Source organism: Schistocerca piceifrons, chromosome 2, assembly GCF_021461385.2.
Source record: "Schistocerca piceifrons isolate TAMUIC-IGC-003096 chromosome 2, iqSchPice1.1, whole genome shotgun sequence".
Classification (NCBI taxonomy): Eukaryota; Metazoa; Arthropoda; class Insecta; order Orthoptera; family Acrididae; genus Schistocerca; species Schistocerca piceifrons.
In genome coordinates this window covers 160,663,443-160,678,852 of record NC_060139.1, presented here as the reverse complement: position 1 = coordinate 160,678,852, position 15,410 = coordinate 160,663,443, and the positions used below count along the sequence as shown (strand labels likewise).

General features: G+C 44.6%; 1 protein-coding gene across 1 annotated transcript in view; it reads left to right on the top strand.

The window, feature by feature from the left end:
* The window catches only part of LOC124775214 (neuroligin-2-like), a 155,581-nt gene that overhangs the window by 44,648 nt on the left and 95,523 nt on the right, over window positions 1–15,410 (top strand). The window contains exon 5 of the mRNA XM_047250053.1: window positions 5,905–6,734. Within this exon, the coding sequence (XP_047106009.1) occupies window positions 5,905–6,734 (830 nt within the window). The remainder of the gene's footprint in view (window positions 1–5,904; window positions 6,735–15,410) is intronic.

Here is a 15,410-nt window from a genome sequence, read left to right as displayed (position 1 = left end):
TTGCATTTCTCTGTCTATGTGGTAAAAAGAAACGATATAATAGTGTACATGATTATGCCCATTTAAAATTGAGTCACTGCAGCTACAGTTCATTACACATATCAAAAAAGTTTTCCATCAACTCAGTTCCGAGAGTTGTGGAACCTGTACAGAAATTGGGAATAGAAACTAACATAAACATCACTCTCGCCCTTTTTATTGCTCATGAAAACAACGCATTGCATATTGCAACACCATATAGCGAGACCTTCAGTGGCGGTGGTCCAGATTGCTGTACAGACCGGTACCTCTAATACCCCGTATCACGTCCTCTTGCATTGATGCATACCCGTATTCGTTCTGCCATACTATCCACAAGTTTGCCCAGATTGCCCCACCCCTGAACAGCGATTCGTCGTAGATCCCTGAGAGTGGTTCGTGGGTCACTTCGTCCATAAACAGCCCTTTTCAGTCCATCCCAGGCGCTGGCAACTCTAGTCGAGCGATGACGTTATCCTGAAGGAAGTCAGTCACAAGAAATGCACGATGGGGGCGCGAATTGTCGTCCATGAAGACGAATGCCTCGCCAATATGCTGCCGATATGGTTGCACTACCGGTCGGAGGCGGCATTCACGTATCGTCAGGGTGTATACGACCCGGGACAACGGGGAGATCCGGGAAAAACCCGGGAATTTTTTCATCCGGGAGAAAACCGGGAAAAACCCGGGAATTATTATGAATTCCGGGAATTTTTATTTTTTTTATTTTTCAGTGAAATTTTTGTGATTTTGCTTGGCAAGAACCAATTCTCCAACAAATAATTTTACTGTACCCCGCTTCTGCAGAATAATACTGCAGCAACAAAACATGAACGAGAAAAAAAATAACGAAAATAAAACTTAAGTAGCACAGTAAATTCGCCATATACAACAGCAAAACATAGTGCTCATACAAGCGCCTGCCAACAGCAAAGTGTGTCAAAGGCTTTAGGAAGACTATGCAATGCCTCCTAACAACAAATTGCCTTCGATGAACGTGACGTGACACTTGTGTACATTAGACTCGTTTGAGTAGTTGCGGGCGGGCTCTTGTGCATGCGCAATTGTAGTACCTTCTCCCGCTTCTCCCTACGGGTGTGTGGCTGGGCGGCGCTATCTACATACTGTTGTTCCGGTTCGGAAATATCGTAGATACGGGGCTGATGCACAGAGATATCTGAGCTGCAGTGGGGAGGTGGGTAGTCTCCGTGTGTCCCGTGTTTACGTTTAGTGATTTTGCTGTTTCCTCTTCATTTATTGCCCTCATTAAATGAAAACAAAACGGACTTCTGTGGTCGGGAGCTATCAAATGATTTAAAATACGTTCGCATAATTACGGAAGACTAAAATATGTTATTAGTTTCAGGTTTTATTTCCATCTGTCTGACAGTCAAGCATTAATCACCTTGCACAACAATGAACTTATTTTTGTCGGTTTGCTAAAGAGATTTGGCTTTTATTAATCTTTAGCGCTGAGGCAGTCAATTTATTTGAAACGAAGTGTTTCATTTCACACTGTTGGCTAGTTTAAACTATTCGCTGCATTTCAAGTGCACATTTTCCATCGCCTAGCTCGCATGGTATTATGCCATAATAAAGAATCAAACATGAGATAATACAGTACTGGTAATCAAGAAAATTTGCATCCGAATCTGGACATACGAATGTGTACATTCAGCCGAATTATGTATTTTAGTATGGTTCACGAAATTCCGATGCTCTTGAAGTATCCTCTGATGCCTTGTTTCTTTTGTAACATCCTGCAGATCTTTTAATGTTTTACACGTACGAATGTAATAGCTTCCTGCGTCATCGTAGCTGCCCAAGAGCAGTGGCGCCTGTTAAATGGCGCTCTCTGGCAACTGCTGAAACGAATCAGTTTCTAACAGGTCACGGGAAAATATGGTGGTTTGAAAAGCGTTACTTTCAAAGTAAATTTCCTTTAAATTATATTAAAAAACTAAAAACCCGCCTCGATTCGTTGAAGGTTATTAATTTCCTTTTACGTAAGATGAACTATGTGCGATAACGTACGATGAATTTCTTAAATCACAGAGCGTTTGACTCTCAATTAAAAGTCAACTCTTTGAGTAAGACTATCGAGAAGAATTTCGAGCTCAGAAGATCAGACACTTACGTCGTTATTAAAAATTTTAGTAGTACACATTAGTGTGATATATCTCAAAGTGTAACACGCGCAAAAAGATCAACATTATATGTGGAAGCTTAGCTTCTCTTACAGCTTATTGATCTTAGTGACCACGATTATATGTGAAACCTTTGTTTTTCTTGTAGCAACACTATGTGTATTAATTTAAACCATTAACTTCTCTTATTCGTGTGTTCGCGCTACTTAAGAGTGATCTTGCTATTGGCTGACTACATCACGTGTCCTACGCTGTCATCAGCTGGCGAGCTCACGTGACATGAGCTATGACTGGCTTACAAAAGCACGTCGCAATCTCGATTTCAATTCTTTGGAAAGTAACTTGCAGTGTTTGGCGGAATTCGAATTCATACCTTAGTAACACGAAAATATGCAGCTTACATGTTGCAGCACATCAAAGATCTTTCCAAAACGTGTTCCTCCTCTCCCTCCTCCCCCTAGTTTCGTTTTCTAAAGTGCCGGGAATTTTTCGTCGGCGTGTAAAGCCATAAACATTCAAATGACTGATAAATTTTACAGTGCCGAGGAAAAGTATACAAAAACTCAACACGTGAATAGTTTATTTTCACCCGGGAGAAAGTGTATTTTTAACCGGGAAATCCGGGGAAAATCCGGGAAATTTTTTTCTTTGTCCATGTATACACCCTGATCGTACAGTCGTAACGGTGCGTTCCATGACAACCAGCGACGTACGTCGGCCCCACATAATTCCAACCCAAAACAGCAGGAAACCTCCACCTTGATGCACTTGCTGGAAAGTGTGTCTAAGGCGTTCAGCCCGACCGAGATGCCTCCAGACACGTCTCAGACGACTGTCTGGCGTAGGGCCAATGCGACACTCATTGTTGAAGAGCAGTGATGCCAATCCTGAGCGGTCCATTCGGCATGTTGTTGAGCCCATCTGTACCGCACTTCATGGTGTCGTGGTTGCGTAGATGGACCTCGCCATGGACGTCGAGAGTGAAGTTAAGCATCATGCAGCCTATTGCGCACAGTTTGAGTCGTAACACGAGGTCTTGTAGCTGCACGAAAATCGGTAGGTAGCGGTCATCCACTGTAGTAGTAGCCCTTGTGCGGCCTGAGCGAGGCATGTCATCGACAGATCCTGTTTCTCTGTGTCTGCTCCATGTCCGAATAACGCCCTTTGGTGCGCTTTGAGACGCCTGTACATTTCCCTTGTTGAGAGCCCTTCCTGCCACAAAGTAACTAAGCAGACGCGATCGAACCGCGGTATTCACCGTCTAGGCATGGTTGAACTACAGACAACACGAGCCGTGTACCTCCAGCCTGGTGGATTGACTGGAACTGATCGGCTGTCGGACGCCCTCCGTCTAATAGGTGGTGCTCATATATAGTTGTTTGCATCTCTGGGCGGGTTAGTGAAATCTCTGAACAGTCACAGCCGACGTCTATGTTCAGGAGCTCTGGGAACCGGGATGATGCAAAACTTTTTTTATGTGGGTATAACATTGCCATCTTTGTATACACTTTCCCATGTGACAGAAACTTTTTTGTTATTATATAGTGATAGACAGTTTGTGAAAATATATGTATTTCAAATGAGAGTTTCAAATACTCTATATATTTTCGTCAACACAATTAAACAATACTGCAACCGAACGATGCTCCATTAACGATGTAAGTAAACTGTATAAGATTTCAACCTGTTTGCAATGTATTCAGTTGGTGTTATCGATAATTATATTCAAAAAGGTCGTTTCTAACACCGGTTTTTCCTGTAGGGCAATGAAACCTCCGCCAAAAGTCGAAATAAAGAAAAACTTCTGTTAACAGCAACTGATGTATATCTAGACGTTAACACCCCTCTGAGAATGAACCTGTCGGTTCGAAACCGATAACAAAGCTGTTTGTGTAAATAAATAGCATCATCGATAGTGGCTGGTTGCTGTTTTCTTCCTTGTAACTATCAGCCTGTGTTTAGTGCTCACTCGCGGTCTCCAAATGTCAGTTTTCAACAAAATAGCAGACAGTTCTGAGTTTAATTGGTAAGACATTTGATACGTCTAAAACTTTTGGGTAGAATTCAGATTTTTTTTTGTTTAACTTATATTCTATGTTATGTTAAGTTATCGGCTATATGAAAAAAAAAAATTATGCAACAGCCCTCCCTCCCCTCCCCTACCCCAATCGAACGGATAACCGATGGTCTGTTGTTTTAGATCTATAACTTTGCTTTCGCTATTTTTTCTCGACGTTCGAGGCTTTATTATGAAGAACTTGCAAAAATTTATCAAATATTGACCATCTCTGGCCACTACTTTCTCCTGTCGTTCGGGCGGGTGAGGAATCTCGTGGCGGAAAAACTGCACGTGGCCGGCCGCGGAGGCGGAGCGGTTCTAGGCACTTCAGTCCGGAACCGCGCGACTGCTACGGTCGCAGGTTCGAATCCTGCCTCAGGCGTTGATGTGTGTGATGTCCTTTGGTTAGTTAGGTTTAAGTAGTTCTACGGTCTAGGGGACTCCTCAGATGTTGAGTCCCGTAATGCTCTGAGCCATTTGTACCACTTTTTGAACTATGCGTCTGTTACGGAGAACCCTGATTAATTCCGATTTAACTCTTGTTCATGGGACCAGAAATGCCCGTCAGCTAGGACGTGTGCCTTTGACCGAGAAATGTGGCGGAGGGAGCAATCTCTGGAGAATACGGCTGGAGGGGTAGGACTTCCCATTTCAGCGTTTCCAAGTACGTTTCGATGTGTCTTGCGACTTGGAGTCGAGAATTTTCACTCTAAAAATATCACTTTTTCGTGTCTATCGCTGTATATGCCAGTTTTTCCTTCAGTACTCGGCTCACAGGTATGAATTGTTTTCGATAAGGATCTCCAATGATTGATGTAATCGGTTTAAGTAGCTTCGGGAAACTTCTCTCTTCGGCCGCCATGTCGGTTTTCGACGTCAAAATCACCCTTCTTGATGCGTGCGGCGCGGGATCAGCCGAGTGGTCTGAGGCGCTGCAGTCATGGACCGTGCGGCTGGTCCCGGCGGAGGTTCGAGTCCTCCCTCGGACATGGGTGTGTGTGTTTGTCCTTAGGGTAATTTAGGTTAAGTAGTGTGTAAGCTTAGGGGCTGATGACCGTAGCAGTTAAGTCCCATAAGATTTCACACACATTTGAACACTTTTTTCTTGATGCGTTGAACCCATCCTATGCATAATCTTTCACTAATAGGTGCCTCACCTTAGGTCTTAGCCTCGAAGTTTTGAGCCTCAGCCACAGACTTATTCATGTTACAGCAGAAAATTAAAACTTCCCGCAAATGATGAGAATTGTGCTCAAAAGTTGTCATATTCAGCAGAGAATCACAATATGATTTAATCACAAGTCGCTAAATATTTTGTCGGGGTTCATTTTACAAATGCCTTAGCTTCTTGTATGACACTTGCGGCCGGCCGGAGTGGCCGTGCGGTTCTAGGCGCTACAGTCTGGAGCCGAGCGACCGCTACGGTCGCAGGTTCGAATCCTGCCTCGGGCATGGATGTGTGTGATGTCCTTAGGTTAGTTAGGTTTAATTAGTTCTAAGTTCTAGGCGACTGATGACCTCAGAAGTTAAGTCGCATAGTGCTCAGAGCCATTTGAACCAAGCCATTTGACACTTGCGGCCTACTTACTACCTGTACCGCCTCCTTACGCTGTTGCTGTCTATTGCAAAACGGCAGAAGCAAAGTTGCAGACCTAACACTTGTACTGAACCTTCCGGCAGGCATGCTGTTCCACCGCGCGGTGCTGATGAGCGGCTCGGCGCTGAGCCCCTGGGCGCTGGTGGAGAGCCCGGCGCGGTATGCGCAGCAGGTGGCGCGCCACGCCAACTGCTCGCCCGAGCTGCCGCACCCCAGCCTGCTCAAGTGCCTGCGCGACCGCCCGCTCGACGTGCTCATGTCGGCGCCAGTCGAGGCGCCGCAGTTCTCCGTCGCCTTCGGCCCCAGCGTCGACGGCGTCGTCGTCGATAGTGGCGACCCTCCCGGGGGCGGCGGGGGTGGCGGCGGGAGCAGCGGCGGCTCCGGCGGTGACGGATCCTCCGGGTCCGGTACCGGCGCCAACGGCGGCGGCGGTGGCGGTTCTTCCGGAGGCGGAGGGTCGTCGTCCGGCGGCGGAGGCGGCCCCGGGGGCTGGAACGGCGCCGGGGGCTCCTTCGTCAACAGCGTGCTGCTGCGCAAGTCGGTAGTCTCCAAGCTGTCGCGTTACGACCTTTTGCTTGGAGTCGTGAAGGCGGAGGCCTACTTCGCCTTCTCCGGCGAGGACGTTCAGTACGGGATAGAGGCGGACCGCCGCGCCAAGATACTAAGGACGTTCGTGCGTAACACGTACCGGTTCCACTTGTCCGAAATCCTAGCGACGATAGTGAACGAGTACACGGACTGGGAGAGGCCGGTGCAGCATCCCATCAACATCCGTGACGAGACTCTGGAGGCGCTCAGTGATGCGCAGGTGGTCGCGCCCGTCGTGCAGACCGCCGATCTGCACTCTGCTGCTCGCAGGAACTCCTACCTCTATGTCTTCGACTACCAGACCAAGTACGGAGACTACCCGCAGGTACTGAAACTGTGGTGTAAGAAATTGAAACGATAATAATGATTAATAGAAACCAATTCAGCTCTATTACACATTCCATTCAAATAATGTAATCACCAGTCAATATCGTAAAAGACCACCACTCCCAGCGCGGACGTGCAGGTAAAGAGTCAGTGAGTTTCAGGAACCGTGACCAGCTGCCCAGAGTTTCACGGTTAACGATCCATGGCACGGAGGGCCACGTAGAGGTGATTCCATAGATTCTCTTTTAGGTTCAAATTTGGGGGATCTGGTGAACAGGGAAGTATGGTAAATTCACCGTGATGCTCTTCGAATCACGAACGCACGCTGCGAGCTGTGTGACACCTTGCATTGCCCTGCTGGTTGATGCCATTCTGGAGAGTAAGAACAAATTGCATCTTGGGGTGGAAATGGTCCCTAAGGATAGGTCCGTACATGTGTTGATCCTGTGCCCTCCACAATGGTGAGATCACCCAGAGAAGTGACGAACGCATTACCTAGACCGTAACACTCCCTTCTCCTTCCGACGATTGTTGCAGGGCAGCATACGCAAAGGTTCAACTGTTCGATGGAGCGTAAAACGTAAGTGATCTGAAAAGGCCACCTGTCACCACACAGTGGATATTCAGTGGCGTCAAATTCCAGTCTTCGTAGCTGATGAACAGCAGTCAGCATGGATGCATCAACCACGCTCCTGCCTTGGAGACCGATACTGATCAACGTTCGCTGAATATTCGTTGAGGAGACGCTGATGGTAACCCCTTGGTTCAGCTGGGTGGTCAGTTGCTCAACGGATGTACGCCTGTTCTCCCGTGGACATATCCGCAGCCATCGTTCGTCCCTGTCATTTGTGGCCCATGGTACACCAAAGTTGTCTTGGCGCTGGTTTTGGTTAGTGCCCCTCACGGTACACTTTAACCATGGTGGCATGCGAAACAGTTTTAAAAATTTGCTGTTTCGGAAATGCTTCCATCCTTGACCCGCAAGCCATTGAAAATCCCCGTTTCTGCTTTATGGCAATGACAGCACTATTTTCCACCCCCCACCCCTCACTGCTAGTGCGACCACCTGCCCTGTGTGGCTGGTTATTTCACGTTGACTTCGAACATAGGCGATGGTCACATTAGTGTGACTTGACCATTTATTATACAACTATTATGTTAAGATCAGTTTCATTCTTTCAGCATCTTCGTGTTGCCGAGTTGTGCTGCAGCCATGGCATGAATGACTAGTTGTAGTAGGTAATGTTAAAGAACAAATCCAAAACACTGCTTATAAACATTCTGACGACCGCCTGCCCTAAATATGGCGAGCTGACAAGAGATGCTGCGTACAGTAAACATGATCAATATTTCAACATGATCAAAAATGCTTACTTGTACGCAGCATGCCATACTTCCGCCTGACGGTCGTCAGAATGTTTATGTGCAGCGTTTTGGATTTATTATTTAAAATTACTTATGACTACCTGACCCTACACGTCATGACTTAAGCACACTTCATCAGCCTGATGATGTTCAAAGAATGAAAGCGGTCGCAGCACAATAAGTGTGTAATAATACAGCTGAGGTTGTTTTTATGAATCGTTAACGTCAGTGTCAGCTGTGGACTCGACCTGATCAAGATAAATTTAAAAAGAGGTCACTGTTTTACATCTGACGGGGAAACGTCACCAACCTGACCTCGTGTTTTGAGGAGAAAAAAGTACACTAGCAAGACATCCGGCGCAACAATCGATGCTGCGAGAAACTTTGGACAATTCTGATAGTGGCAGTTATGACCATCCGAATGTACAGCTTTTAAACTTCGCGTGAGCTGACTGCTTGTCATTCAATCCACCCCAGTACAGTCGTTAATGCCTGACTGCGAAGTACTGTTTAATGGAGTGAGTAATGGGTTCGTGTTCATGATGTCGTTAAATTAACGAGCGATAGTGCTTTGCTGAATGTGTCTAATTGTGCGGTTTCCAACCTGTAACCCGTGCCAGAGATCTCTTTGCACTGAACACAGTTATGCTACGATTCACAAATGCGCTGTATATTAATGAAGTGAATGATAATGTCGTTTAAGAAATAGTTCAGCACTATTTAATTATTAATACCTTTTTTGTGCGTTACGTTCTTTGGATTGGAAAACTGACATTGTTAAACTATTGTGATTCTCAACGAGACTGGCACCATTAAATTATAAACCGGAAATAATTTACACCATTTCATTATAATTGTTCAGTTACTTTGGTTTTTTCACTTTGATTTTAAGGCTTAGTAATGAACATACACTTGCATGAGATTCGTATTGCGTATTCCTTTCTCCCAAAACAACGTAAAAACGTGTTCACGAACAAAGGTTGGATACACGTTCGCCAGACATCTTCCCCTCCTCCTGAACCCTCTCTCCCCTTTAACATCCCGCAGATAGGAGGGTGGAGGTTGTCATTGCGACGTACATTACTTTGCGCCCGGACTTTAGGCTGCTGCCGTGGCGCAGACCAAGTGACAGACAAACTGTACTCGCGAAGTTTAAAAGCTGTACGTTCAGGTCATAATTGCCTACCATCAGAGCTGTCTTGGACGCCTTGCCACGGTTTGCCTTGCTCTCCCCGTCGGAGGTTCGAGTCCGTCCTCGGGCATGGGTGTGTGTGTTGTCCTTAGCGTAAGTTAATTTAAGTTAGATCAAGTAGTGTGCAAGCGTAGGGACTGATGACCGCAGCAGTTTAGTCGCATAGGAACTTACCACCAATTTCCAAAAATCTCCCTCCATCATAATTATGTCGCACATTTTTGCGTAGGATCGAATGTTGGAGCTGATATCTAGCTATTGAAGCTTCTTCTCATCAAAATACGGGGTCAAGTTGGTGAAGTTTCCTTGTAAATAGCGAAGAAAGCAGTTGTCAGTTTCTGTGTTATTTATTGTGACATCTGATGATATTTTATTTTAAAGGGACAAAGTCAGCAGTGTGCATATCCTATACATATAAAATTTAATGACACCTACATGTTTACAATTCACACTCAAAAGTTGGTCGGAGGGTAAGATAACTGGTCTATTTTCCACTCTCGAAATGGTTAATATCTAAATCTTCCTGTGCGAACTCTGATTTCTCATATCTTATCACGACTGGCGTTTCGTCCTATCTAGGCGGGAACCAAAAGATTCTCAGGCGATCGGAGGAGAAATTTAGTGTTTAAAATTTAGTGAGATGATATATCAGCAACGGTAAACGCCTTTGTTTTAACGTTTACAATAACCGTGATACTTCTTCCTCTACCTCGCAACAATACTAAAAGCTTATATTCCTGACATTGTCCGTCTGGGGAAAAAGCTATGATTTAAAATTTTTACAACAAATTGTCCATTCGATGAAGACAGCAAAGCTCTGTGGAAGACGCTTTTTAGAGGACTTGGCACGTGTTGTGTTCTTCAGAAATAAGACAGGGCTACAATTATTGAAGTATACGAAATAAAATCGCCATAACTTCTGAACGATTTGCGTTAGGGCGTTCAAACTGGACGGTTGGCCGCGGGGCAGGATAGGAATTACGCGCATGCGTATGCGACGAAGCCCACATTCATTTGGATGGGTTGGTCAATAAGCAAAATTGACGCATTTTGGGGACTGAGAATCCACGTTACGTGATCGAGAAGTCCCTTCACCCTCGACGGGTGACTGTGTGGTGTGCAGTGTCTAGTCACGGAATATTCGGTGCGATACTCCTTCATGGTACGTTAAGTACCGAACGGTACGTGAAGGTTTTGGAAGAGGATGTTATCCTCATAATCCAAGATGACCCTAACTTCGACTAGATGTGCCTCATGCAGGACGGAGTTCAACCCCATCGAAGTACGAGAGTGTTTTATGTCCTCGAGGACCTCTCTGAGGAGAGCATCCGGGATCTGGGGTACCCAGAGGTAATTGGCTTGGGTCTTGATCGGCTGTATATCCTCCGGATCTGATCATATGCGACTCCTTTTTATGGGACTACATTTCTGAGCTGAAAACAGCCATTCAGGACGTCATCGACTGCATCGATGTTCCGACACACCAGCGGATCATGCAGAATTTTGCTATTCGTCTGTGGCACATCACCACCAAAGATGACAGACATGTCGAAAATGTCATAACCTAAATCCCAATATCTCTTGTGACGTTTACATGTTGGATACAATGTGTGGAAGCCGTAGTTTGTAACTAATTTACATTTTTTCATATAGTTCAATAATTGTCACCCTGTATCAAATGAGTTCAGTTTTGCCTGCCCGGATAGATCCTCGCGTTAGGACAGTGCTTCTGTTATCCGGACATGTCCGCCGTCCGCAGATCGGGTCCGCTCGGCTGAATAACGAGGAGGACCGGTGTGCCGGCTATCCAGATGTGGATTTTAGTGGTCCAGCTACGAGAATATGAGACTACTAACCACATCTCACCTCAGTTACACGACTGACAAACATTTAGAGAACGTTAGCACACTTCTACACGCAGGCTTCAGGGGTACACAAATAACATCGGGAATGGTGGCAGGGGCACTAAGGGGTGGCGACAGGGATGGCATCCGGCCACTCTCGAACAATTCCAAATGCGTTAATAACCTTGCCGACCCCGTCACCAGACCTATATGGCAAGCATCTTATAGCTTTCAGCAATACTTCAGATGAGAACGGAAGACCTTAACGAAAGCGTACTGTTTTCTACAAACTTTTTACACTTTTTTTCTGCCATAAAGCGCTGTCTTTGGGTCGCCTTCTCCACAACACTTGCATGGTATGTTTCTAATTTTAGTTGATCGTCATTGTAACCATTGTATATTTAGATGAACCGGCAAATTCAAAATTTTTATGATGCAGCGTGTAACCGAAATTTAACAAACATTTTTGGCCCTGATTTGGGGGTCTCACACTTTTTATTGTTCGTGGTCATTTGCTATTTTTCGCATCATACAGACATCATTTCTAAATCATTCTGCAATTCGTTTTTATCTAATGATGACCTTACCAGACACTGAATAACGGAATCATCTGCCGACAGTCTAAGAACTCTGTCCAGGCTGTAATCTAATTCTTTTCTAAAGATTAATAACAGGTGAGGGTCTGTACTAGTTCGCTACAGAACGCCAGATACAGCTTCGAATTCACTAGTTTACTTCACGTTAATTATTGTGAACTGTAGCCTCTCTGACAGAAGTCACGAATTGAATCGCACAACTGAGACATACTCCGTGCACTGGGAACTAAGTAGTATTGTAAATTTGAAACGTCATTTTACCGTGCAAGACTGTGACTAATTATCGAAGAGGTCAAAGACTGTTCGTGATCTCTCGGCTGTCTGAGTGTGTCTGTTGCCGTAAATCTCTGCGATGTGTCTGTTAGAACGTCAGCATTTCATCGTGCTGTAAGTATTAGAACAATTTAATACATGTAATAAATACATACTAAAGACTATAACAGTATGACAATTGGTTATATCTTCATGCATTTCATCGTCCCCTATGGCAGACTTCTCTTTGGTGCATTTGCTCTCCATCTTCTGCCTTTCTTTGTTTAATACTAAGCCCTAAACTACGTATTTCGATTAAGATCTTGAGCCTGTTAAAGGTGGATAATTAGCTGGGGACACGGAGTAAGGATGCCAAACATGGCTTTGTTGACCAGAGTACGTCGTCACTCCGTGGAAGTAATTAAGCAAACAACGAGTAGCTAGAACGGCTGAGAAGGGAAAATTAACACTTCTTCTTCTGTATACCTCTCTCTGAAACTGTCCCGCCTAGCTAAAGCTTTTCAACTGAGGTGCCTGAGTTCTTTTAAAAAAGTAACCTCCGCTCGTTACAGAGTAATTGCGTTTCTCTAGTTATTGAGTCGAGACATCATAACACGAGGAGTAGTTGTGCTATATTACAACAATGCTGTCTCTCTTCACTCCAAGATGTTAACGATATATTTATTTCATTTGCTGATAGTTCGAGGAAGCAGATAAAGAGGAGTTGGATTTGAGAGCAGTCTTTGTTAGTGAATCACAAGCTCCACGGTTCACTACCGAAATGATTGCTCATTTCAAACAGTTTTAAATGCACTCAGTCTCAGTAGTATTCCGTATGCCAGTGTACGACATAAATTGTTTCGCACTGAAACATTAAAACTAATAGAACATGGCGCTTATAATTCTACTGAAAGCAAATTGCGCAAGTGCGTCAGAGCACTGGTGGCACGCTCATACAGCACTGACTCGACCACCACTCTAAGCACAAATGACAAGCGACAACTATCATCACTTTTGAAAGCATGTGAGCGGGTTGTGATTTCCATTGATTGCTGGAGGAGGATATTAGTGTTTGAAGTGCCGTCGACAACGCAGTCATTAGAGACGGAGGACAAGCTCGTAATAGGGAGGGATAGGGGAGGAAATCGGCCTTGCCCTTTCAAAGGAACCATCCCGCGATTGGCCTGATGCGATTGAGGGAAATCACGGAAAACTTAAACCAGGATGGCTACACTCAGGTTTCAACCGTCGTCCTACCGAATGCGAGTCCAGTGTGCTAACCACTGTACCAACTTGCACGGTTGGAATGCTGGACTCGGCTAAAACAGCGGTGGTTGCATTAACGTAACATACTCTTTGTGCTAATGCAGATCAGTAGGTTTACGGCCAAACACCACAAAGAATGAAAATTATTGTGTGGATATAACCCACGCAACGTAAACAAAAACTGCTATATTTGAAATTCCGACTCGTACATCCTGGTTCCGGCGATGTTTCACTGGTACGGAGCCTTTACATGTCATATCAGCGTACAATTCTCAACAAGGGACATGACTTGTTAGAAACATTTCCTTAACGTTTCGGTGTCCGAAACATACAGCGATCAATGCTCCACACTAACATTATCTATTTGCTTTCCGAATGATCTGTGGCATAGACTATACATGTACATACTTACTCAGTAAGTTCTCACTCAGTATACTATAGCAACCAATAGCCTAGTGGATACCTGTCCTATTCTGTTTGCCAAGGGACCGAGGAAAAAATACGAGCCTCCATTGGCAACATATCATTTTCATGATCCCCAGGAGAGATACAATTGTGAAGTGGTTTAACTGATGCACACTGTTCCTCGAATACGATTTCCTTAAATCCACCCAAAGGTAGGTGGATTTAAATCTTTCAAGAATTTTTTGTTTATATTGGTATGGACTCTACCAAACTCTCGCGAGCAGTCCATTGCTGAATTCCGTCGATGTAAGCTGTAAAGCATACTTGACAATAACCCCAAATAAAGAGTCCAAATTCTAAAGTAATTCACACCAGTGTTTAATATACGGTTTCTTAACTGGTGCACTCCACCTTCTCAGAATTTTCTCAACAAATTGAATTCTCCCATTCTATTCCGTGAATGACTTCTCGAAAAAAAATATCAGAACGTATTCTGTAAAAAAAAAATTAAAATAAAAACATTGATGAAAACTGTCCACACAATGTAGATCATACATGGCTGTGAATATGGCAGTTTGTCCTTGCAGGGAACTCTGTCAACTGATGATCAGGATACGTTCATACAGTCTTCACAAATGTGTTATTCGACTAATTAAAGCCACAAAATCATACGATTGAAAGTGCTCTAAAAGAGCACAATAATACAGTTAATGTTCTCAATAAACGATTAATCACCTAGGGGTAGCAGTTCACTAGAGGTACAATCGTGCTGTCTAAAGGAAATGATTACACTTGGAGGTTTGTAGGAAGTTGACAGTGACTTAGTACTTTTAATTAGTGCCCTCCTTAAATATGGATAAATATATGGCAATGAACTTATCAAGGATAAAGAACCCGAAAATATGCAACTACGAAATTAGAGGTACGGCTATGGAGCCTGTGGCATATTGTGCAAGTGTCTATGATGGACGGGAACGGGATATTTTATACGTGAAGGACATGTGTAAACGGTAGTAGAGTATCCAGTTTACGGACTTCAGTTACTTGTGAAGTTTGTGGGAAAATACGAAAGTAATCTTGATTGCAAACGCTATTTTGCCCAATTATTTGCAGCTCGAGCGTTTGGAGTCCTTTTCAGCTTGGTGTTGCAGCTGGCAATGGCCTTATTTAGAGATCTCCTGGGTATGAAATATGTCAGCATAGCTGATACCAAAGAATAAGTATGCTCAGTGATTTTGCACGACAGTACTATCAGCACTTGGTCGGCATTTAGTCTAAATTATGAGCAGCGTGTATTTGAAAACGTATACATTGTTAATTTTTGTCTTCATTGCGATAAAAGACTGTAGCCTGGACATAAGGATGTGTGAATACGGCTTGAGGGATGATTTTAGAGATTCGACGTTCCGGGTCGACTGTACACCACCTCTATTGTCTCCAATGTACGTCTCGACTAGTGGCCACGAACTCTGAGTGTCCCCTACATCCAGCTTTCTCATTTGCACTGAGTTGACAGTAGTCATGGTATAAGTTAAAATATGTCTTCCTATTTGCCTGGGTGGTAACACAGGTCCGCATGCGTGGGAGGCGAGCACGTTACCACCGTGCTCGCCTCCCACGCACGCGGACCTGTGTTCGATTCCCAGCCGCGTTGGCGATTTTCTCCACTCGGGGACTGGGTGTTGTGGTGTCCTCATCATCGTTTCATCCTCATCACCGGCGCGCAAGTCGCCCAATGTGGCGTCATCAGAAAT